Source organism: Micrasema longulum, unplaced genomic scaffold, assembly GCF_059751315.1.
Source record: "Micrasema longulum isolate JH-2025_06_02 unplaced genomic scaffold, ASM5975131v1 h1tg001596l, whole genome shotgun sequence".
NCBI lineage: Eukaryota > Metazoa > Arthropoda > Insecta > Trichoptera > Brachycentridae > Micrasema > Micrasema longulum.
Window position 1 is genome coordinate 60541 of NW_028278778.1, and position 27115 is coordinate 87655.

Here is a 27115-nt window from a genome sequence, read left to right on the forward strand (position 1 = left end):
TTTACGATGCAAAAGTTGATGGATGCAGAAAACGAGGAAGGCCGAGAAAGACATGGCATGAAAAAATCTAACAAATACTTGAAATGAACATATCGAAAGTCGGAATAATCGCCATGCGTGCATGATGAGAGGTAGAATGTAGAGGAAGCTAGGTCCGGATGCAAAGACAGTGTGTTTGGCGTTCTGTCACCTCTGCCTTCCACTAAAGAAACGGCGTGATGGTTTATTTGTTTGAACAAATATATATTTTTTTAAATATATATTTAAATTGTCAATAATGGTCACCGCAGTATTATTTGAAAAATGGAATTTGCCGATTATGGCGCACATGATTGCAAATGACTATGTGGGATGCGCGCGGGGCGTTTGATTGATTCATGAACAGTAAGATGGCTCGTAATACTATTTACCGAGAGTGAAAATGCAGGTGTAATTACCTGGCGTTACATAGCTTGTGTATGCGCAAGCATTGGGTCAATGGGAAACAAGCTTTGATCGTTTTACAAAATCCACGTAAACCCACCTGTTCTCTAAATTTTTCACGACTCATTTTTAATTAATTTTTACGCCCTAAGGCTTTTACATACACTAGATTTAATAAGAATGTAGCTGAACTCTTCAAAAAGTAAGGGTGCCTGGCTGTAAATGCTATTCTATGGCTCGAACTTGTAACTACAATACATTCACGGAGACTGGACCGCTGTGCACGTGCAAACCACGAGCCCACTGCGTGACCACGGCAAAAATCTACACGGCATTATAAAATACAATACGGTAGATCGATATTTATTGTTTTACAATTATTTATTTATTTAATGCCTGGCAAACGCAATAACCAGTTCACCATGAGACCGACTAATCTCTAGTCGGATTTCCTTTTGCAGGATTTTTACCTGCGAGTACTCGCTAAATTTTAATAATGATTTTGATTCAATTATCATTAAAATCTCTTTTGCTAAGTTTTACTATATTATTTGAATCGGGTTGTGGTCCCGTGGCTAGTGTTGCGGACTCACAGATTAGAGCTTCGAGGTTCCGGACCCCACTCTACTCTAACTTGATTTCCATTTTCTAATAGCGAGTTATTTACAAATATGAAAATGGTCACCAAAATTGAAATATTTTGATACATTATAAGAACGCTAATGTTTTAACTTATTTGCGAAATTATTGACTATGGAGTTTTATAAAAATAAAAAACGGAAAAAAAACATATTAAAAAAAAAAAGGTACAAACGAATATAATAAATGTCAAACCACTATAATTTTACCGTGCCGTTTAGATTAAGATGATATGTGTGAAATAGGCTATTCACCGTCGAGTATCACGCGGCTGGTTTGTTTATTTGGAAATTCTTGTGATAATGAACAGACTTTAGGTATCGGTCATACAGTACCAAAAAGAAAATGTACGTACATATCGATGCCCGAGTTTCATACAGAGAAAACTATGAATTACTAGTTTTGAGTAATGGCTGACCATAGTTTTGAGAGATTTAAATTAATTTGTAACAAATAATTAAGTGAAATATACACGCAATGGTTAAAAGTTTTAGGATAAACGTTGTTATGCAAATTATCACAACGTGTTAATAAGTTATGGAGCTGAAATATTGTCAAGTTTATTTATATATATGAAAACATCTGTATAACAAGAGAAAAACCAATCATTTTAGTTTAGTAGAGTTATGCCTTTGTAGAATTGAAAAGGGGTGTTTTTTTCAAATATAATAAAATCTTGATTTTTTCAATCCCTCTATGGAACTGAGGAACACGAGACTTGCACAAAATGAAGGTTCGTCAGTACCGAGGTTTTGTAACAAATATGGCCAAGGAACTGTCAATCATATTATTCCGAAGATTTTCAATAAAATACCTAAACATATCTATAAATAAATAATAAACATTACATTTAAGAAAAAAATTCCGAATGATATGTAATAGTGCCTTATATTGATACTAATTCCTCGTTTACATTTTCTAGTTCAATTTTTTATTCATTTTTGTATTATAAATACGTATGTATATTTCGTTCTAATTCTTAAACCACCCTTTTAATTCCCATCCACAATAGGGTATTTTCACAATTCGGGAATAAGGTTAAAAATATAATACATATTTAGAGCGGATTTTACGATTCTAATGAAATAACTATCAATGCATCCAAAACAAATTTTCATTTATAATTTTCGGGTTTAAAAATGAGCACATCCAAAACGGCCCGCAGTTGGTATCACGTCGTTTTGACGTCACGCGTTATGACTGCCGACTGCGCTTCTAATAAACGTTTCGTACAAGTTTGGCGCCAAAACGTCATACGTGCCGTCTGTCCTACAGGGTGCGAAATGTCTCGTTTTCGAGTAATTAAAAATATGCACATTTTAAACCGTTCTAGAAAATTTATCCGATGTCGGACGAAAAAAATATTAATACCATTATCATCGTTATTTTTTGCTTATCAAGTCTAAATAAATATCTCCTTTCATCTTTCCTTTTATTCTTTTTCCCATTGATTACTAGTATCAATTTAACTTAATTCATATGCAAATATTGTTATTTATATTTTTGTGTATCTAAAGTTTTTTATTATTTAAATTTAATTTTCTATTGAAAGCCCTTTGAAACTTTAATGATATAAATAACATTTGTATTTTATGGGTTACTTGGAAGAAATTGCCATTTGGCAATTAGCCCGCCAATGTACAATTTAAAGTATGTACGAAAAGTAAAATAAATAAATTTGAAAAATTAAAAAATATTATTAAGTTTTTAATCGTGTTTTCGTTGTTTTATAAGTGTATTTATTATTTAGAAGAAGGAAAAACCTGCCGACGAGCCGATTTCGCAGTTTGGCGGTTTTTTTTTCTTTTTTTAACATGTCCATGAATTCTAATAAACAAATTAATTAAAAAATACAAAAATTAAAATCAACAAAAATAATTACAGTTTCTTCTCTGTGATTCAATTAAAGTTTTGACGAATCGATCAAACTCGAATAGAAAGTGCAATTTCAAAATAGTTAGGCAAATTTTTCGCACCGTTTGAATCTGGACCTGTTCGCGCTACTGACGCAATGGTAATTAACAGTCCGCGTCAAAAAAACAAGACATAACGCTAATCACCCAACACCCGATCTTATCACAATTGGGCGCCAAAATTACATTTCCCGCGTAAAAGGCGATTAGCGCCATATTGCAGGCCGCGGGAAAATTGGAAATGCAATTATTCCATTGTCCAAACCTCCGATTACAAAACGCTATAATTGACCACGCGCGAAAATAAAAATGGCATTTAACATAATAACGGAAGTATAAAAATACAAAATGCATATTAAATAAAAAACCTTGATTACAATTTCGATTTATTATTGCTCTAAAAATAATGTCTTCGTGTTTGATAACACAATTTTCATTGTACTCCAAAACGAGGAAATTCGGTGCTTCGGGTAAATGGATACAAAATTATTTTCTTACGCGCTGTAAAAATTAGAGTATTTAAGTTTACTGTGAAGTTTCTCGAAAATGCAAGAAAAAAATAAATAAATATGGGTTCAAATAAAAGTTAACTACTTTGAACAAGTTACAAGTTCTTGTGAATCAACGAATCAATTACAGCGTTATGTGTTGTGATAGATTTTTAGTATTCGGGTAGCCATTTTTGTTTACGTTTAATGTATTTTGACGCTACATGGCTCTACTTTTAAATGTCGGCACGGGCGGAGTAATTTCGAAATTACAAAACTATAAAATATCACTGCGATGATAATATGATACACAAAAATATTTTTTTTACATTTTTGGCTTGGTTTGATAGTCTATTAATAACTAATAAAAAAAAACACTGAACTTCATCATTTTCACTACGTTGCCCTGCTAAACTAAAAAGTCGTAACTGAAAATAGCCTCACATATTTACTAAACCAACAAGTCATTCCTGCCTCTCTAATATGAGATTATTCTCTTGTAAAAAAAATGGAAAAATATAAAAAAGAAATTTGATCGGCAAAGCATAAAACAGCAATCCAATGTAAAATTTGCAATTTAGCAGATACGACTTTAAGCCTTAGCATGGGCAGTATAGTGGCGCATTGGTACGTTACCCTTTATAAATCAATTTTAAAAATGCAGAAAATAAACTTATTTATTCGTTTATTATTTTATTTTGAATCTTAAAATAGGGCACACATAAACATATTCCTATGAAAACTGTCTAAATACAACCGTATTTTTAAGGGCGATTTTTTAATGTATTTTTCGTCTTTCATACATCGGCGTCTCGTGGTGCATAGGGCAATGAACCGGCACATCACTAATTTCAATTTGTTCCTAAGCAGCAAGAAACACTTAAATTATTTTATGTATAAAATTGACGATTTACGAGAAGAAACTGATAAAAGGGTACTCGCAAAGTTTTGCTTTTGACCTAATAAAGCTCAGCCTAAATCAAGGGTTATCACTAGAGCCCTTACAGGGTACTGCAGATTGAACAAACACCTTGCTAGAATAAACCTTTCCGAAACTTTTAGATGTGGGTTCAGATGAAGAAACACCTATACACATTATATGTGAATGTGATGCTTTACACCATAAAAGGAGCCTCATCCTCGGGGGACCACTGGCTAAACCTGAAGATGTTAAAGAGCTCACCCCCTACCTAATAGCCCGATATTTTACGGATTTGGGCTTGGAGGGGGAGATTTAGCAAAATGTAAACTGTCGCCTTCCACACAGTAACCGGGCTCTTTATAGACCTGGGCTCGGAGGGCGAGAAATATTCACGGGGACCCGTCACAATAGATCTTTACAGGTCGCAGAGACGTCAGGAGCTCCCATAGCACTGACTCCCAACACTGAGTATAAGAATGTACGATTTTGGAAAAGAAACGAAAATACTTTTCATATCTAAAAATTTGTCTCATATTCTTCTCCTCATAGTATCTAAAAGCTTTCTCGTCCATCCAGACACAGAAAAAAATAAGTATACTCTATTGCAGAGACAATAAGAGGATTAAATAAGAAAAAAAATAGATATAAATGAGAAAATTTGTATTAAAATAACAAGAAAATTATTTAAACTATGCAACAGACATAGGCAACTGAAAATTTCATACAAACACGATTTTTTCAAAAGAAAATTTTCGTTTACTACATCAACAAACCTCTGTAAATCTTTTATCGTCCCACTGCAGTTTTTGGCGTGGTGTCGATTTAAGTCGTCCCTCACAGACAATAATTTTTCGAAAGCTGTGGCAATCGTAATCACCATAGATAATGTGTTGTAGAATAGTTTGCGTAATAATAATGTGGAACTATTATGGTCGGCTTTTGAAAGTGGCGGGGGTGTGTGAATCCGCCATCTTGCGCAAGTTATGATTGAATGATTACCATTTAATGACATGTGAATCAGTATTATCCCCTGTATAATGGAAAAATGACCCGATTTCAGTTTCCCAACGAGACTACATATCATTCTAAGATCAGATGTAATCGTGTTCTTATTTCGTATTATTAGACCTATTATTACCGAAACAGAAAAAAGCCACCGGGGTTAAGAACCCTTGTTCTAAAAAAAAAATTAACTCTGGTTTCGATATCACTGTCTTGATTTAAATGAGACGAAATATAATATATTTTGTTTACTATATAAACAAGTTTCTAATTTAAATATTATTAATTTTAATTTTTAAAATGCCTAGAATTTCATATTTCCTTCTTTAAAATTGTATTTATCTCTGTTGTAAATATGTTAATCTTAATTACTCGCTAGGGGTAAAATTTAGTATTTTTCTAAAAAAAATTGACAAACTCAAAATTGTTGAATGATAAAATAATTTATTGGATTTTTCAGACGTTTTGTGTTGGAGTCTAACAAACAATTGAACGTAGTTATGCAGAGAGCAGCTAGCCATAGAAAAGTGAAACTGAGATAATAGCACTTTTGTGAAAAGAGTGAATAATCAAATCTACACAATAATTTACTTTAACAAATAAGAAATAATGCATACATTGTTTTCTCTTATTATACAAAAAAATAATTTAATTATGTATTTAACCAGTTTTAATGATTTTTCACGTCTAGCTGACCACACAATTTTACAGAAAATAGCGAAATATATAAAATAATGAATGATACCACATTTAAATTTTGAATGTATAAGGTGACATTAAAACACATTTTTTACTACAGGTATTTTTAAATTAATGAATTTATAAAATTAAAATATTTATTTAATTATCCGTTTTAATTTATTTAAGAAAACTAGATTTTTGGAGGCATTAGCCTTTCCATCAGCATCTACACCTTAAGATTTTCCTAGTGCTGTTATGTTTTCTGCAAGTAGAAAAATGCCATTTTTGTGATCAACACTATTTTCAGAAGGCGTTTTTTATAGTGTTTTGTATGACTTGGCTGTTTTTGGCAGAACATAGAATTGACCTTACTGCACCCGATAACAACAATATCTCATTTTTTCAAAATTGTGAACTGGTTTTTTCTACATAACCAAGTTAAATGAAATTCGGTCTATTGGTCTATATAAATTGGTTATGTTGTTTATGATTATTTTAGTTTATATTGCTTATTATGTTAAAGATAATTAGGTTAATTAGATTAATTACGTTTCTTTTTATTCTTATTATTATGTTAACTTTGTTAAATAACTAATTTAAGGCATGTTTCACTTTTTGTAAAATGTTTCCCTCGGCACGGGACACATCATTACACACATTATTCTGTATAAAAAAAAAAACAAATAACGTAAAAATAGAAATAAATAAATTGGTGGGTAGTATATGTGTTATTTACGTATTTATGCAATAATTGCAAAGAATGTAAAAGGCAGCCTAGGGTATTTAAATACACAGGCTGTGTGTTAAACCCTGTCATATCCGAAACCATGACTATCTGTATGAGCAAGAAGACACAGTGTTTTTTGGAAAAATAAATGATCGCTTACTTTTGCAGGAGTAGGGAGGGGGAATGAATGTAAAATCTTATAGCCTTACACTGTCACAGTGAAATAAATGTTTGTAAATCGAATCGCATTGTACCGTCATCAGGGTCAAAGTAGTCGATGGATTCCCAGACTTAACACATTTTAAATTTTATTTATGGGGATAACAAAGTCTGGAGTTTCGGCGGGTGTGCGTGAAAGGATAAATACAGCATTTGAGCAAATTAAATCTAAAATTTCGGTTTTAAGAAGTGTCATTATTTGAAGTGCATTTTAGAACAATATTGTATGCGGAATGTTTCTCAGTGTTAGGTTTTGGGAAGAGGGTCAGGCGGGCGAAAGGGGGGCGGCAGATCTAACTCCCCCCCCCCCCCCCACTCCTGGTTTCCCCTGTAGAAGTAAGCAACCGTTTGGTTTTTTTAAATTGTACTCTAATCATTTTTTTTAATATGCCAATGTATTCTTGCTCATACTGATACTCATGGTTTCAGTTGTTAAAAGGTTTGACAAATAACCTATATACATTTTGTTTTTCATAATTTTAATGTACCTAAATGAACAATGAGTCGTCACTTTCCTTTAAAATACATTGGCAGATTTTAAACAAATGCAGATAATAACTCTCCGTTCCCAAGACTCAACTTTACTCGGAATGAGCATACTACAGATACCGATGGACTTAACTAGGCCTGACGGAAATCAAACCCAAGACTGAATAAAAAATATTTCACTGTAGATATTTATGACCAGCAATTAGTTTTCTTTAATACAGTTATAATTGCGAATGAAATGACCATGTTGCATATATGATTCTAATTTCGTATTTTTCCCACACAGCAAGGGGCATATAGAATTTGCATTGTATTATTACCCAACCAGGTGTATTTTACATAATTCCGCATGCATCGAAAACAGTTTCGATTACCTACAAGAGATAATAAAGGTGTATAAAAGGCCCATTTTGTAACATTACAAAAAAGGGAAAATGGTATATTAAGGAACTCTGCGTTACGGACGATCTGGCAAATAGGCGCCTCACTCTCCGCTGATACAACCTCATTTACGCAACGAGAGTTGCAAATTTGGTAACAGGACTTTTCTAATAGCCGGACCTTTGGCGTGGAACACCACCTCCAGAAGTTTGAAATTGTGCAACAGAATCGCTTTTCAGAAAGAAAAAAACTTGTTTACTTGTGAAATCATTTCCTGACTTGAAAAGTGCTACTTTTTAGAAATACAAACATAACATATGTATTACATGATTTGTAAAATTTGTCTGTAAGTAAATAGTAATTAAGAGTTAGTCTATAGATAAACCTTACTTATTTTATTTTCTAGTATAATGTACAGTGCCCTTGAAGTGATTACTCACGAAAGTGGCGCTATTAAAATTGACAAAATAAATTATTATTATTATTTAACCCTTTTGTTCCCAGCCTATTTGCATTGAATGTATAGAAATCACAAGCAATTTGTGAACAAAAAACTGTAAATTATTATTTATTCTCAAACTGAGTTACTTTTACGTTTATTTACATATCAACCCATTCCACCGTGAATAAGAGGTAATTTATACCAACAAAGTATCTACTCTAGATGATAAATGTAGAGATGTAGACATGGTTAAGGATAGAGTTACATTGTTGGAGAGCACCATATTAAATATGCAATTAAAACTGAATAAAAGCGAACAAAGAAGTTTAAGTGAAAACGTCGAGATAATTGGTATTCCAGAGAAAAAAAGTGAACAACTCCCAAATCTAATCCAGACACTAGGAGATCATTATGGAATTAAACTGGCCCCATCAGATATTAACTTCGTCACCAGAATTCGTGTTAAAGAACTGCCTAAAAACAAACCTCATTTTACAAGACCCATTATTGTTAAATTTGCATCGCAGAAAACCAGAGACCAAATATTAGCAGCGGCTAAAATGAAGAAAGATTTGACCTCTGGCGATTTGAATCTACCAGGGAACATCAAAATTTTCACCAACGAACACCTAACTTCAGTAACCCGTGCCCTCTTCAACCAAGTCCGTAGTTTGTCTAAAGAAAAGAATTTTAAGTTCGTCTGGGTTAAAAATGGACAAGTATTCATTCGTAGAAGTGAAAATAGCCCAATTGTTCCAGTGATGGGTCATTCCGAGCTGCAAAAGATTTTTTTATAATGATCTCATATCACTTTCTTATTAAATTGATTTTCCTTTTGTTACTTTATAGATATTGCATACATTTTAGTCTTAAGTTAGATAAAATTACAGGGCCAAAGCTCAAATAAGTATATATTATCAAAATGTTACTGGTCTGCGCTCAAAAACTCATAATTTTTATCTTAGTATAACCTCCAATGATTATGACTTTATATTTATAACTGAAACATGGCTACTTCCAAGTATACATAGTTCCGAACTATTTGATGACCGCTACCATGTTTATCGTTACGATAGAAATAGTTCTAGACGTGGGGGTGGGGTAATGATTGGAGCAAAGAAGGAATTTAAAGTTTACCACCAACAAAACTGGGAATCCTCAACCGAAAACATTTGGCTGACGTTAACAGGTAACAATAACGTTAAAATTAATTTATGTTGTATTTATATACCACCAGGAAACAATCATACACCCCATATTCACAATTTTCTCGATAAACTAAGCGAGCTCAGAACTATGAAACCCAACGAAGAATTTCTCGTATTAGGTGATTTTAACCTACCCCAAGCTTCGTGGCATAAGAATACAGATGGAACAATGTTTTTGTCTAACAGTGTTCAATCGACCAATGTTTTGAAACTCTCTGATACATTATCATTTACCGGACTCTCCCAATATTGCTCGATACCGAATAGTAACAACAAATATCTTGATCTCGCCATAAGCTCTGTTAGGCTAGTAATGACTAAACCTACTCAGCCCTTAATCCCGGAATGTCGTCATCACGACGCATTACATATTTATTTAGAACAGTTACCTTATATCCCAATGCAAAGGCAATCCCGTTCCATTCTATTGTTCAGAAAAGCCGATTATAGTAAAATAAATTATTGCCTGAGTAACATTAACTGGGAAAGGGAACTATCTAACTTTCCAACAAATACAGCAGTACATATATTTTATGAGAAAGTGAAAAACGTTATCTCCACCAATGTCCCCACAAGAGAGTGTAGTCAAAATAATTCTTACCCAATTTGGTACAGCCCTGCTTTAATTAAACTAACCAAAGAGAAAATCAAAATGTTTAAAAAATTGAAAAAATTCAACAATCCTCTCGATAAAATTGATTTTGGTATATTACGCGCAAGACAAAAACGAATGACTAAATTTTGTTTCAAAAGTTTTGTTAATAATTCTGAACAAAAAATTAAACAAAACCCAAAGTTATTTTGGAATTTCGTCAAAAGTAAGCGTAAAAATCAAGGTTTACCACAATCAATGATATTCGGGGACACAAAAGCAGATAATCCTAAAGAAGTCTGTGAGATGCTTTCGCAATACTTTGCATCCTCATTCAACTATCATACTCATCCACAAACACCTAATATGAGTGTACAAAAAGATGATCGTGTTAATATTTCTAGTGTTCCTAAATATGATTGTTAATATTATTAAGAATCTCTCTAATAGCTCAAGTGGAGGAAGTGACAATATTCCATCATATTTTATCAAAATGTGTTGTCATGAAATTGCCAAACCCCTGTTACTAATATTTAAAACATCACTAAGTGAGGGAGTATTTCCTGACATATGGAAACGTGCCCTCATTACCCCGATATACAAATCTGACTCCAAAAATGATGTGAAAAACTACCGCCCGATATCTAAACTGTGTGTCATGAGTAAGATTTTTGAAAAAATTATTTACAATCAACTATACAATGCTGTCCAGAGCATAATTATTGAAAATCAACACGGTTTTGTCAAATTTAAATCTGTCACATCCAACCTAACATTATTTTTAGAATACGTTTCAAAGGTTATGGACGAAAGGGTTCAAATAGATGTAGTCTACACTGATTATTCCAAAGCCTTTGACACCGTTGTACACAACATACTCCTTACTAAACTATGGAGTTTGGGTATTCATGGTGATCTGTACAGGTGGCTCGTTTCCTACTTAAGTAATAGACTTCAATCAGTGGCCATTAACGGGTTTATCTCAAAGGACGTAAGCGTGCCCTCAGGTGTTCCCCAAGGATCGCACTTGGGGCCGCTACTTTTTATCATCTTCATCAATGACATCAGTAAATGTTTTAAATTTGCCAAATTTTTACTTTTTGCAGACGACATGAAAATTTATTCTGAAATCAATTCACATCAAGATTGCTCTAATTTTCAAGAAGATCTTATTAGGCTAAATGAATACTGCAAACTAAATCACCTTAAACTAAATACTAATAAATGTTATGTAATGACCTTCACTAGAAATAAAACAAAAACTAATTTTAACTACACAATTGATAACAATATCCTCTCTAGAGTAAACGAAATTCGCGATCTTGGAATTATACTTGATTCTAAATTAACTTTTGAAGCTCACATTAATGCAATCGTTAAAAAAGCTTATCAAATGTTGGGTTTCCTAATTCGCATAGGCAATGACTTTAGTAATATACAAACCATTAGACTATTGTACTGTACATATGTAAGAAGTCAGTTAGAATTTGCGTCACCTGCCTGGAACCCTCATTATAAAAAATACATTCATCGAATTGAATCTATTCAATCAAAATTTATATCATACTGCAGATTTAAATTAAGGGTTTCAGAAAATGAAACCAATGAATTTCTCACTCATCTTAACCTAAAACCACTGAAAACCCGTAGAAACGTAGCTGACCTTGTATATCTGTACAAAATTATGAATAATCAGGTTGACTGTCCACAGCTCCTATCCCTAATTGGTTTTAGGATCCCTGTAGCGCAGACCAGAAACAAAAACCAATTTCATATTTTTAAATATAAAACTAATGCTTGCCAAAATTCTTATATATGTAGAACTTGCAATCTGTATAACAATAAATTTAACCATATTGATATTAATAATATAACATGCAACAATTTTAGGAAAGTAATTGAAAATCAATTTATGTTTCACTAATTTTTTTTTATTTTTTAAAAAATATGTTTTTTAATATTCTCTTATATAATATCTTATTTAACCGAAATACCTACCTGTGCAGTTAGATTGTGTATGGATATGTACATGTACATGTGTATGTGAGTTTGATATTTGGTTAATTATTATAAACACTTTATTTTATTTTAGTTTTTGAGTTTTTTATTTTATTTTTATAATTATTATTTTCTTCAATTAAGTTGTTCTTCTTATAAGGCTCAATAATTATCGCAAATGTTATACTCGCTGCATATGTATGTATACTTATTATTATGTTATCCGCACTGTAAAATGTACATACATATCTAAATTTAATATCTATTCTTAACTTCTTATTAGTAATATTTATCTTTTAGCTTACGAGAAGGCCTGTAATTGGATCTTAATATATAATTTAACCTACACTGTAATTAATAAATATTGTAATCTGTTGGCTTTCCAAAATAAAATAAAATAAAAAAATAAAAATAAAATAAATTAACATAATGCACTGTTAAATTTGATTTGCATGTTTTTTTAAAAATAGTGTTAAAACTAAAACACTTATAATTAAGTGTTGATTTAGAGCAATAAGTAATAGAATGTATATATTAAAATATTATGTCCCTGTTAATACTTTACAAATTATTTATTTATCTCTCTTTGAATCAATTATACAATACGCTATAACTTCTTGGGGATTATCAAGTGAAACTAATATTAATTTTATTCAAACTTTGCAAAATTCTATGATCAAATTGCTACTACATAAAGATTTATACCGCCAGAGACACAATATTTCAATATCATTGATGTAAAAATCTGTAAATAAATTATCAGTTAGGGTTTTACTTTGGTAGAACTTAATTTGTCAGCATGCATCGCACTCCGAGTATAAACACAAGTTGGTACATGATTACACCAGGTTTACTAGTATGGAAGGGCTAGCAGTTCCTAGATATTGCAATAAATATGGCAAAAGGACACTGCAATACAGTATACCTAAAATATTTAACATGTTACCAAACAATATTAAAAATACTAAGTTAAACACAGGAGTGATACGTATGCTCAAATTGTGGTTAATCGAAAAAAGTTTTTTGTATTAGTGATAGTTTTTAATTTTTAATAATGTAATAAAATATGGTATAATATGTAATGTTTTTCAAGTAAAATTATTATTAATGTAGGTTAAGTATGAAATTTATAAGAACCTGCTGACAAGTTGTATGTATACAACTCAGCAGGACTTTAATTTTAAGACTTTTATGTAAATATTTATAAAAGTTTTTTTTTTAAATAAAAATATTGAAATACCTATAATATAGGTACTACGTCGTTATTATTTAATTTGATTCATTTATATTATTTTCATAAATTCTAGCTTTATGCCAGAGTAGGTTATCAATTAAAAATCCATCAAGAATTTTACTCATTAACAATGTTTTTTTTCAAAAAATATTAACATATTATTTGATGTTAATTTTTATTTTTTAAATTTTATGAGGGACATACTGTCCCTGTTTTGAAATAAAAAATACATGAAAACATTAACAATTTAAAGAATTAAATAGAACATACATAGTTATAATTTAAGGCACGTGACATAAAAAATAAAGAAATAGAGAAAATATTATAAACACATCAGTATTAAATAACATATTATTTAATACTGAAAAATAAAATATAAGATCAATAGTGAGAATTAAAAAAAAAAACAAAAAAAAATTGTTATGGTAAATTGGAGTCAGCAAGTTTTCAAAATGTAAGTAAACTTAGAAATTATCAAAAGTTTAAAAAAATCATTACGACAGGCGCCGTGGCGCAGTTGATTAGACGGCTAACTGTGAAACTAGCGTCGCGGGTTCGATTCCAGCCAGTTGCAAGAAAAAAATCCAAGAAAGATTTTTTTCCCAATTGGTCTGGGTGTTGTGGTGTATTTTTCATTACCTTCTTACATATCCCCTCTATCCCACCTGCTGACAAGCCTCAAAATAGAGGCTTAGCGGGTTATTCTTTTTAAAAATAAAAAAAACTTGATTCACATTTTCATTTTACATAAGGGAATAATACATCATTTTCTATTAAAATACATAGACAGTTTTAAATCAAATGCAGATAATGATTCTTACTTCCAAAGACTACACTTTCTTTGAAATAAAAATACTAAAAAAATAATAAAGATAGATGCAAGTTTAGCGTGGTGAGGGATAGCCAAGGTGTAATGTTTATTGTAAAATATAGTAACACATAAATATTATGATAGGAAAGTGAAATATTCATATCAGAATCAAGGAATGAATTGAAAATACAAAAAAAAAAAATAACAGTGCAAATAAAAAAAAACTCACTTCTAAGAGGTCAATCATTTTGGTCATCTGTGAATAGATTAGAACTCTGTGACCTTGCGCTTTGAGCCTCTTCAAAAGTCCATCCAATACATTTAGTTTTCCTGCATCAGTGACCAGAGTTTGTTTATCTAGAACAATCCACAAACCAACATGATACAAACAGCTCTAGTACATAATTATACAGACTCAATAACTATTTTTTTTTGCGGATAGCGTGGAAAGTACATTAAATATTTAGAGCGGATTTAAACTATTCTAATTATTTAAATATCAATATTGTAAAATAAATAATTAAGTCATAATCTTACCAGGTACAGATAGTACGGAAGCTGTGGGCGGGGGACGTGGGGGAGGTGCGAAAGAGACACCCCTAGATCCACACCTCTCCCTCCTTGTCCAGCGGTGACTGGCAGCTCTTGAGCAAGCATACACATGTCTGGTTCCACAATGCACCTGCGGAGAATGTGCATTACATTAGTTAGTATACGGTACATAGCAGTGGCGAGCGGTGACTTTTTTTAGGCAAGCTATAAAAATAATGTTCATCATGAACTTGTACCAACATATGTAATAAAATATTTCAATTCTGTGGATATCTGTCATTGGTTTTATTCTCTGTATATTTTGTTTATTATATTTTCAATTTGTGTATAACGTTGATATCCCCAATAAAAATTAAAATAAATAATTGTCTATTTTTTTTGTGGTTTTGTATTTTTCTACAGTGGAAACTTTTTGCTTGAGCTGTTATTCATAATCTGTTTGTTTCAGCTATTCACAACAGAAGACCGAATAATAATTTATCAATTTAACTCAAACAAGAATGATTAATTTCCATCAATATGGCAACAAAAATGTCAATGAGCAGCCTCGGATTCTTTCTAGAAATTAAAAATGACAAAAATGGCCACATTGTAGCACTAAGCTCAACATGTCCTGTCAGGTCAGTCTTTAAGAACACAGTAGGTACGTAGAGTCTCTAAAATACAAAACATTGTCAAAATTATATTTTAGCGAGTAAAGTATCACAAAAATAATTATCTTTCCCTTTCTGCTTAGCGAGGAAGTTCAGCGACTTTTGTTTTTTTTTATCATTGGTTGATTCATATGAACTAGTGACGTTGTTCAAACTAGTTCATTTTTATGAAAGTATTTTTAATAATATTTTCATGCATTTTCGAGAAACTTTGCAATACAATTTAATGCTCTAATTTTTACCACATGTAGGAAAACATTATTTATATCCAATTTCCCGTAGGGCTGAACTTACTCATTTTCATAAATTATTTATGAAAAACCGACTTATCTTTAAGAATATTATTAATGAATTGAAGATCCCGCATTTTTAAATTAGGACAAGCGGACAAAAGAACTTATGATCGTATGTCAGTGTATCCTTATCCTTCTAAAGGAAAAAGTCCTAAAGATATAATGCTTAAAATACTATTTTTCAAGAGAATATTCAAATAATATATGTACAATAAAACCTCGTTTTTACGTTCTTCATTTTTATGTTTTCCCGCTTTTTACATAAAAATATTTAGGTCCCATTTTTTTCCATACATTCTCATTCAATTTTCCCCCAATTAACGTTTTTTACGTTTTTCATAAGCCCGGTTTTACGTCGAATTATTTTCATAACTCAATCAGGACAGTTCTTACAATTTTTCTGCAGTAAATTTTGTATAGTCTTGTAAAATAATTATATTTTAATTTTTTCCATACATTTTTCATTTCCTCACTTCAAAGTTTTCCTCAGTTTTACACTTTTTTTTGTTGCTCCCTTGAAAAACGTAAAACAGGGGTTTCACTGTAATCTAAAAACTTTTTCTAGTAAAAAATAGTGGCAGCTGAGTCAAAGACACTAAATATAGCATACTTTTTTGTACGGAAATATGCTTGATAATCGGTTGGTTTTTTAGATTACTGGGAACAACGTACTCCGCCCATATACCATATTTAATAACAAAATAAACCAATTAAATGCAGTTTTTTTTTATATACCATACCTTGACAGTAGAAGAGAATATGAAGGGAGGAAGCGATGTTGGTTCACAGGGTCGAATGCAAACTGGTCTCTGACGATGTGGGAATTCCGGTACTAAGTGAAGGTTGCAGCTGGGAGGAGCGCATTCAGGAATAGAACCCAGAGCTGAGCGAGCCAGCATTATCTTGGACGGTGTTTTCTGAATAAAATATTTAGGGATTTTGTATTTTTCAGAGTTGTTAGAACAGTAAACATTTTATATTGTCGGGCTGACACAAAAATTGTAAGGATGCAATTCAGCTGTTATTGAAATATGTGGAGAGTAGCCTAACCAGAGGACACTCCAATTTTATGTTTGGGTTCAAACCCTGATCAACAATAATTCTATGTGTGAGTGCCGGTAGCAACATTAAGATTGCAGTACTAATCGAACCTCAACTAAGTGAGGTGTTTGACAAACCTTTGAAGAAAAAAAGAATTTGGCTTACTTTCAATTTAAATGAACTTATAATTCGTGTTTTAACCTTTATTATTTAGAAAGTTTGTGATTGAAATAAATATAAATTATTGTATGTTACTTATCCAAAACTACATATATATGTAAAAATAAGAATTAATTTTAATGATGAAAAATATTATTATTTCTATAATAAATAATTACAATGATTTTCCAACAAGATTTTACACAAATAAACTTAAATAATGTCTATCTACAGCTTAAAATAAATGGGTCAATATGTATTTTGTTTGTGTTGTGTTGAAATTTATTTTAGTGTTTTTAGTGAGAACATGACTGTTTCTTTGATGAGGCTTAAAAATAAACAAACAGAAAATATTTCAAAATCATAATGCTAGTGCATAGAATTAAGAATAGTCCAGAAGGAGCGTAGAATCATATTTGAATTCATCGGACTGTGTCCAATAATTCTCCCACTATGCCCTACTTTCGCTGCGCGCATTCGTGATGTCGTCACGTAATGTTGCACGATGGGAAAAAATATAATTATAACACAAATGTAAGGTAAAATAAAAAGTAATCTGTTAATTTCTCTAAAATTTATTTTTCACGCGGAAATATTGATTGACACAACAGAGTAGATGAGTAAAGGGTCATATAATAAGAGTAATTGAATTAAAGAACTCAAAACTTAAAATATAAAACAAATTTTATTTTACATAAAACTGATATTTTTTTATCACGTTAAATAATACTTGATGTTTTAAAGATAATGTCGGTCAAATGTCCACGATAGAGTTGTTTAATCCGAGATCCAATTTTCATTAGTTCTCTTATTAGATGAGCAAAGGTAAAAAAATTTACTACCCTGGCAACACTAACGAAATGTTCATTTTGTTTCTTCGACAATCTGACATACGGAAAAATAATTCAATTTTTAAGTAATACATTTGCTACATACACATTCATTTGCTAATTACACATGAAATATGATTGCATCCTGTTTCTTTAAAATCCTAGCAGTATTTCTACACTTTAAAAGGACACAACACGGCATAGTTGAACACAAATCAGGAGTTGCGTACTGAGCGACGACTATAAAGAAACTAATAGGTCAAAACGTAAACCTACTCATTTATGAGTAGTTTAGTCGCCTTCTATTTGATGTGCGTATGCGGTTTCTGGACTATTCTTAATTATATGTGCTACTGCTTCAAATATTAATTGCATAAATAATTCATTTTTAATTGATGGAGTCTATTAAGATAAGTTAAGATTTATTATATGTAACTCTAGTTTTCTACATCCTGGATGAAAAAGAACTTTACCTTTGGAGAAGTGGGCAGCTGCAGACTAAGGGTATCCGGTTCCAACTTGATAATGGAAGAGGGGGAAATCTGCGGCGCCGGTACAGTGGATGGAGAGGCGTGCTTACTTCGGATCAACCGATGTTCCATGGTCTCTACCATACTGTGGATATGGTGATCTGCGTGGGTAAAGTACATGGAGCCTGGAAAGAAATACAAACACTTAAATGAATTCTGAATCACTTTATCGAATAACAAACTATGAAGGCCGCATTACACGGATCAGAAAACTTAACAAGAAATTGGAGTACATCCAGAAAGTAAGTTCCGTTTGATAGGTTAAAGAAAACAAGCACATATTAAGAAAAAAAACTATTATGAGATATTGCAGTGTAAAAAAACCTTTAAATAAATATTTCAATCTAAAAACTGTATTCTTCATCCACCTGAACAAACACTTGCGCACAGATTCTAAATATATCAAAAACATTTAAAAATGAATGGATTCCAATATACTAAAAATGTATCGACAGCTTTCCATTATGATTTTTACATAGTATTTGTCTCTGCACTATTTGCACAGAATCTGTTACAACAGAGATGGAGAACATTATTAATAAAAGTAAGTTGAGGCATTTACAGGACTTATTATCTGTCATTGGCTGGTTTAAGTGATCACTTTACAAACTATGTAACATTCACTATTCTGTTGTAATGCCCATATTTCCTTAAATCCTATATGTTCAATTCTTATCCTTATATTTATTTACATCATGTTATATTCGGCGAAGGTTATACACAAAAATTTTGAATTAGAATTAGATATACAAACAACAAAACAAAGCCATTGAGCTAACAACAATCTTTTAATATGCGTGTATTCAAATTTAGAATACTGCTTAGAAATCACAACTAGAAATAGAATTTTGATCAAAATACAATCAAAAAACACAATTGTCAGTTATCCTTACAAACGGTTAACAGATCGTAGCACTTACGGAAATTTAATAAATAGTTTATAAAACAGTCCCTCAAGAGGATAGGCGGTGCCTGGGAATTTTAATGAATATGTATTTGAACATTGTTTTTCTGTCACTCACTCTCTCGCAAATGCCTCCCTGATACTGTGCGAAAAAGACAACTGCATGTTGGACTAATTTTGCCAACTAAAATTGACATTTCGCTGTCCCGTTTTCCGCACCTCAAAACTGAACCGATTTGTCGATTGTTTTGAGAAAGAGTATCATAATTAAATTTTCTGTTTCGGTAGCTTTTCTGTTTTTCAAAATTATTTATCACACTTGTGTATGTGCGTCCAAAAACGGCAAATAAAACTGGGCGCGTTTTTTGATGGTCCTAGCTCCCATAAGAAACAATTTATCAAAAAAGCAAAACGATAGACACTCAAACAGTAAATATCTATAGTTTGCAAAATATCACCGCTCTGGGGCCGTAACCCGGAGTCACTTAGAGATCCGTTCAAAGGTATTAACATATTGACGGTCACAAGTCAATATATTTACGAAAATATAATGTATATTCACAATCATATTGATGGACTTTAAGTAAAACAGAGATTTTCATAAATTCAATGCAAAAAATAAAGATAAACTAGCTATGCCCAATACTAGACTGCAAAAAAATAATCATTCTGTAATAATAATTATATTGCCTCAAACTGCATGATTCTACAAGTTATCTCTTGAAATTCAGGATTTGAAAAAAAGAATTTGAAAAATTTTGTCAATCACAGGCTGTTTAGAAAGATCTACTATAGAGTCGAAGAATATTTGCAGGACAAGACAGCTTCGCTATAGATTCGTGTCTATTGTTTTCAGTTTGTCAATTTTAAATGTTTTATTGATTTGAATTTATTAGTTTGTTGAGTTTAATTTACTAATTGCTAAATTGTATTATATACATAATTGACATTTTTAAGTGATTCAATGAATCCTATGTAAAGGAAAAAAATACAGGAATACGTTTGTATGACGAAAAATCAGACTGCTTTTTCTCTTAATCAACAATACCCTAGTCAATTCCCATAATTTCATGCTCCCTTCTCAAAAATGTTTTCATTCTGTTGTAATGGATGAATCTTGATAACTCAACAAGGGATTGACATAATTAAAATATTATTAATAAATCATTTTTGAATTTACTTGTTGTTGATATCGGATCAGTAAATAATAACCCTTCCCAGGTTGGACTTTCTCTTTTGTTGAATTGAATAGTGTTTCCATTAGGACATATGACTAGTTGGTGCTTTTTCAGCGTAGCATTGTAGTAACAATTATTGGCAGTTTGGGAGCATCGAGGGGATTGGTCGAATTCCTTCTTTATACTCTCATCTTCTCTTCCTGTCCACCACATCTGCCTGTGTCTTATCTTCTCGTAACATTCGTGGGCTGCCAACATATAAATAATTCTGAAAAAAAAAAAGATTTTTGAAATACATTTTACTGTCAATATTATATATAATTCATAAAACACTGTTTAGCAAACATTCTAGCTGTACAAAAGCTCAATTATCTGAATCTATTACGGCTTCCAGTATGCTAGTACTGGTTAAAATGTGTTATTTCGGTTGTCTGCGTATCAGACTCCCCCCTCGTTTTTCTCCTGCAGAAGTAAGAAACCATTTGCTTTTTTTGATATCTTTTTTAAAAAAATTATTCGTTCCAAAAAATTATTTTAATGTGCCAATATGTCTTCTTGCTCATACTGATCATCGTGGTTTTGGATGTGACAGGGTTTAAAGAACGCCCTGTATATAAATATATATAAATATATATTTATATATATTTATATATATAAATATATATATATAAATATATATAAATATATATATATATATATCCGAAACCACAATGATCAGTATGGGCAAGAAGACATATTAGCATATTTTAAAAAATATTTAGAACAAAGAATTTTTTTTTAAATAAAATATTTAAAAAAACAAATGTTGCTTACTTCTGCAGGGGAGAAGTGAGGGGAGCGCGGCGCAGTGTCAGACTCCCCCCTTCCCCACCTCGTTTTACCCCTGCAGAAGTAAGCAACCATTTGCTTTTTTTGATATTTTATTTTTTAAATTTTTATTTATTCTAAAAAAATATTTTAATGTGCCAATATGTCTTCTTGCTCATACTGATCATCGTGGTTTCGGATGTGACAGGGTTTAAAAAACATCCTGTATATATATATTTATATGTGTATTTAAAAAATATGTTTTCTTAATAGTAATCTGTGATGTATTTGAATGTACCAAAAACAAAATTTTATTCCTTACTTTATATCTTTTATCTATGTACCATACATCTAAAAGCCCTCCGGGCATTTATGTGAATTATATCATATAAAAAATAACTGCGATTAAACTCATTAATATTTTGATGGACCAACTTAAACATGCTCTGGATATTTTTATTTTATTAGTTTGGTTGACTTTTATACAAAGCATAATAATATCACACAGAATACTTACAAACTAAACCATTCTCCTAGAGTTATACTGTAAATTTCTTCCGGGGACATGTTGATAAACCTTGAGAAGCCAAACCCCCCTCCGGCGCACCCCTCGTTAAATAAATTCCTATGCATATATTCCTTGGCGAATATTGAAAACTTGTTAAATAATAAATGTAGTTTGGAGGGCAGGGGTATTGACAGCGAAGTATCTTCGGCAATTAATTTTGGAACTAGATACTCGTCACATTTAATGAAGAGTGGTGATTTTACATCCCTCCTTTCAAAAAGCTCGGGATGGTTGCAAACCTGAAAGAAAAATACAACTTTTTATACAACATACACTGGCTTATCGCTTTAAGCAATATCTTCCTAACAAACCATCACACTGTTTCCCCGTAGGGGTAGGCAGAGAGAATAGAATGCCATATCACTTTGTTTTTTCATAAAATACATTACTTTTTCAATTGCACGAACAGCCTTTAGTTTGTAAGACATATTTTTTTTTTTTAAGGAAAAAAATAATATAAAGTTTATATTTGAAGCACTAACTTTGTGGTTATTCATTATAATAAAATAAATAAAACAACTTTGTTTTTAACCACTAATTTTTATTTTTTACGTTACGTAAACCTTGACAAAGAAGCTTGTTTGCTTTGAAACCGGTCAGTGAAAAATAAAAACTAGTGGTTAAAAACAAAGTTGTTTTATTTATTTTATTATTTATGAAAAAAATAATATTTGCGTTCTTATGATTTACCCAAATATTTAAATTTGCAGGCCATTTTCAACAAGTTGCAAATAACTCACTATTAGAAAATGGGAATCAAGTTGGGGTAGAGTTAAATTGGGCTTGGTCCCGTGGCTTATGTTGCGGACTCACGGATCAGAGGTCCGAGGTTCGAACCCGACTCTTCCCCAACTTGATTTTAATTTTCTAATAGTGAGTTATTTACAACTCGTTGAAAATGGCCAGCAAAATCAAAATATTTGAGTAAATTATAAGAACGCTAATATTTATTTTTTATTAAAAAAAAGGGGGGGTGCAAACCACGGACCTTTGATCCGCGAGTCTGAGACACTAGCCACATGACCACAACCTAATTTTCAATATTGATTTTTATATTGACGGCCTGACTTGTCAAACTTACTTTTGTTCAGGGGAGAGTAAAAACAGTTTTTACTTCAGTGCCAAATGGTAGAAAAGTTTATTTTTCACCCAATTTTAATAATAGAACACTACGAATGTACAAGTTTTACACACATATAGATTATTTGAAGTCCTGACAGAAAACGCCAAAATATAATTTTTTTAAATATAATTAATTTATCAATAAATACATATTATTATTCTTCTTTGTTTATTTTTAAATGGAGTATGTGGACATCACCAGACGCCTCCAGGGGTGCAATTATGAGTCTTCTCTATCCCCTGGAAAGTGGTTAATTTGGGGATATTTATTTTTTCAATGCGATTAATTTTTGCTTCATATATGGCCACACTGATGATTAAACGTCAAGAAATATGAATACATGAAATCAAACATGATGATTTTCATTTAGAATATTATTGCAACCTTAAGCATTACCCAAAACACTTAATTAGGTTGAATTGACCAAACCGTATTAGTTTTATTTCCGTTTTTGAAGCAGTTTTATACACCATTTGACGTTTAATCATCGGTGTGGCTATTATATGAAGCAAAGTGTCGTCGCATTAAAAAAAAAATCTTCAAATTAATCACTCTCTAGGGGGTAGAGAAAATTCATAATTGCACCCCAGGAGACCCTGTCACCAGCCATCACTCTCACCTCCTCCGACGTCAATCCCGCATCACTAAGTTCTGCCGAATACAGCTGAAAAATTGTTATAGATGGCCTTTCAGGAGGGCGGGAGCCCGCAGGTGTGAAGAGGCAACTTGGGTTAGGGTTCTCCTAAGGCATCGACGGGATGTTTCTAAGCGAGGTCGAATCGTTATTTTTATTGATAAAAAAATATTGCATATTATGAAATGTTTTTAAAAAAAAACTCACCTTTCTGAATTGCATGACTAGATTCATAAGATTAGAAGTAAAATTTTTATCTACACTGTGTCCAGGTTCCCCCCCTACTGAATAGTGAAGGAGATCGTCAATTTTAATTTTTTTCTTAAGGGCTGAAAAAGAAATTCTTACTATAACATACAACTACAATAAGCAAGAAAATACCAATACAAAAAAAAATTCTATGATTATTGACCACGAAGTTAGCTACAGATCACAGCAATACAATGGGCCGTAAATACTTGTGTTGAGAATTGCGAGCGCAAACCGAAACCGTTCATTACATGTTTGTTGTTAAACTAAAAACCAAACAAAAAATTTGGAACGCTTTTGTTCTATGCAATAGAGCTTAAGGGCTTCTCTAGAGAATTATTACTCTTCGATGCAAAACATTTATTTTTTTTGCTAATACTAAAATTAAAATAATTACATCTGTAATGAATAAAATATGAGTACACCACCGCTTACCAAAATAAAGGAGATTCTGTCTTGTCGTGAGTGGACAATACACCATAACCTCAATTTTGTCTGAGAGCTCATTTTCTACATCTTTCTTTATCCTTCGTAACATAAACGGTTTGAGGATCATGTGTAACCGTGATAAATGTTCTGTAAAACAAAAAAGGACAGTAAAATTAATAATGACATTGGAGGTACTGTACAGTCCATCAATAAGGGAGTGGGGGGTAACACTCGGTCACAGGTCTCCTGCATTCATGCATATTGACAACCTGCCCAAAAATTAATGTGTTTCATACTTACTTTCATCAATGGCAGTTTTGTTTTCTGCGTGACTTTCGATGTCTTTGGAAAACCATTCGTTGAACTCATCGTGAGAATCAAAAAGTGTCGGCATGATAAAATGTAGCAGTGCCCACAACTCTGCCATACTGTTCTGGATGGGAGTTCCTGTAATTAAATATTATGATAAAAATAATTATTTGTAATGTAATTGCCAGGGTAAATAATTGCCACATTCCTGTATTATGTTTAGGGCTTCCATGCGAGACTTGAGACTCTAATTATTATTTCATTACAATGGAATTCCATTCCACCACAGATTGTTAATTTTTTTATTATATTTATTGAAAAAATCTTCTACCCCTCAAATAGAGTGAAAACTCGTGTTTAGAGAGGGAGTTTGTTTTAAATTTATTTTTATACATATATATATTTAGTATCTATATACATATTTTATATTTATTATCTAAAACAAATTCCTTAAAATTAGATATTATATTCTAAAATATATACAATTTTCTACTGTATGGAATTCAGGCTAGGGTCTTATGTGTTTTTTTTATTTAGATTTAAATGTTTTAATATTTGATATTGATTTTAAAATTTATGGAAGATTATTAAAGTTTTTTTTTCTAACATTTGAATAAAGATTTAAAGATCCAGTTGTATTGCATCTGTGTAAAGTCAAATTATTTGGAAATCTAGAGTTTCGAGAATTTTGTAAATTAGTGGGTTTTTTACTTTGAAAGTTTGTATAATAGCTGCTTTTTTAAAGATGTCATCAATTGAAGGTATATCTAGTTCTTTAAAATTAAATTTGAAGGGTAAGTTCTGGGTTTTTTAAATATAATTTTAGCGATGGTTTTCTGGGCAATCAAAAGTGGATGTAAATTTGTATTGTAAGCTCCTCCCCAGCCTACGATTCCATACTGCAGAATAGACTGTATGATTCAGAAGAGACAGTATGTTAATAGATCATATAAATCGAATACACACAAGTGTTATTATTTACACATAATTTGCATTGACATGTACATTTACTGCATTTTAACAAGAAAATTAAGACCAATCCACAAAATTCCCTAATTTCACTACACATATTATAGTTGTTTGTGTGTATAATTTGATTTTTCAACATCCAGTTATCCAATAAAAAAAACTAGTCGGATATAAGTTATGTGCTGATCACAAATCAATAGGTAACTCAAAATTGACAAAATATTGTAGTAGATACGACTCAAGTGCCTGCATGGCAGTTTATATAAAATAAGATAAATATGAAATCTCACCAGAAAGCAGGAGTCTGTTTCTACAGCTAAATCCAAGTAGCAGCTTCCACCTCTGCGACCCCGAGGACTTGATGGCCTGAGCCTCGTCCAGTATCATGTGCTGCCACTTGATCCTGTTCATGTACTTGACATCGGCGACTACGATCTGGTAGGACGTGATTACCACATGAAAGGCGGCCTCCTTTGTGTGAAGGTCACGCCTCTCCCAGAACTGCCGGAGGATCTTGCGCTCATTCGGATTGCCCCAATAAGGAACCTGCAAAAAGAAATTGATAAATTATTATTCTTAATCTCAAAGACAGAGGTCAGTGTTAAATACGTTCCTGATGCCACTGCGACCCGTGTAGATCTAATGTTGATCTTTCAAAATTTTCCTTCTTTTAAAAAACATGCGCTATCCTGGATTCAAACTAAAGACATGAACTCTTTTTTTCTATGATTTATTTTGTTGCCTTTTAATAATAAGGAATATTTTGTGTTTTTTTTTCAAATATTTTTTATTTCCTGTTATAACTACTATAAAAAAAAATACCATGTTATCTTTTACAGAATATTTTATTTTTTCTTTCTTATGCTATACAAAAATATTATAACTGTCCATTATTTATTATAGGAGCAAAAATTTATTAACATTTACTTGTATACCCACGAACAGGCCATGCCTTTGTGGGATTTTTTTGTTTACTATTTTTCTATTAATATGTATTTCATTGATATGTAATTATGCTTTGTTTTTTTAATACTCTGTTTTAATAATATGTTAATTTGTAAAAAAACAAAAAAAATTAAAAAAAAAAAAAAATGTGACAGGTCTCGTAAGTCAATTCTCGCCCCCTCCAAGTCAGGTCTTTAACCCTTTATAGGGCAAATGAATTATTTTGGAATTTGAATTTCAAATGTTATATTTTAAAATACTTATTGCCCACATAAAATAAATTCAATAAAAAAATTAATATTTTTTTTTAGAATTTTAGAAAAACTAAATTTTATATCGGTCAGTTTATTGACTAATGATTGTTTAGTCATGTTAGAAAATAAATTTATACACAGAATTTTATTATAGAATATAAACAATTACAAATACAAGTATAAATATCGGTAATTACATTTTTTTTAAAACCGACAACGGCATAAAAACATGAATTTCTAAGTAACCGCGCCAACTTCACGCGCACGCTGTTGGAACAATAACTTAACCAACGACCGTTCTGGACAATGTATTGAAGTAATATTGAAGTAATATTAATTGCCTAGCTTGGAACCGGATATGTACCCTTGTTAGCTGGGCAAAGTGAATATGGAATTGTATTTTGATAAAGAGTGTGAATAAATAAATAAATATAGTTGAAATTTCTATGGGCGGTATTGGAAATATGACCCTCAAAGCAACTGGTTAAAGAGCCAAGCTACCCAATGGAGGGTGAGTGC

General features: G+C 31.5%; 1 protein-coding gene across 1 annotated transcript in view; it reads right to left on the reverse strand.

Moving 5' to 3' along the window:
• Ino80 (chromatin-remodeling ATPase INO80) overlaps nucleotides 1–27115 on the reverse strand; it is a gene marked incomplete at its 3' end in the record, with an annotated part of 44245 nt that overhangs the window by 5133 nt on the left and 11997 nt on the right. Inside the window, exons 10-19 of the mRNA XM_088236698.1 lie at nucleotides 25688–25943; nucleotides 24420–24566; nucleotides 24126–24266; nucleotides 23649–23770; nucleotides 21634–21923; nucleotides 20312–20577; nucleotides 18171–18352; nucleotides 16408–16584; nucleotides 14707–14851; nucleotides 14399–14526 (exon numbers count right to left, since the gene is read on the reverse strand). Coding sequence (XP_088092824.1) covers nucleotides 14399–14526; nucleotides 14707–14851; nucleotides 16408–16584; nucleotides 18171–18352; nucleotides 20312–20577; nucleotides 21634–21923; nucleotides 23649–23770; nucleotides 24126–24266; nucleotides 24420–24566; nucleotides 25688–25943 — 1854 coding nt within the window. The remainder of the gene's footprint in view (nucleotides 1–14398; nucleotides 14527–14706; nucleotides 14852–16407; nucleotides 16585–18170; nucleotides 18353–20311; nucleotides 20578–21633; nucleotides 21924–23648; nucleotides 23771–24125; nucleotides 24267–24419; nucleotides 24567–25687; nucleotides 25944–27115) is intronic.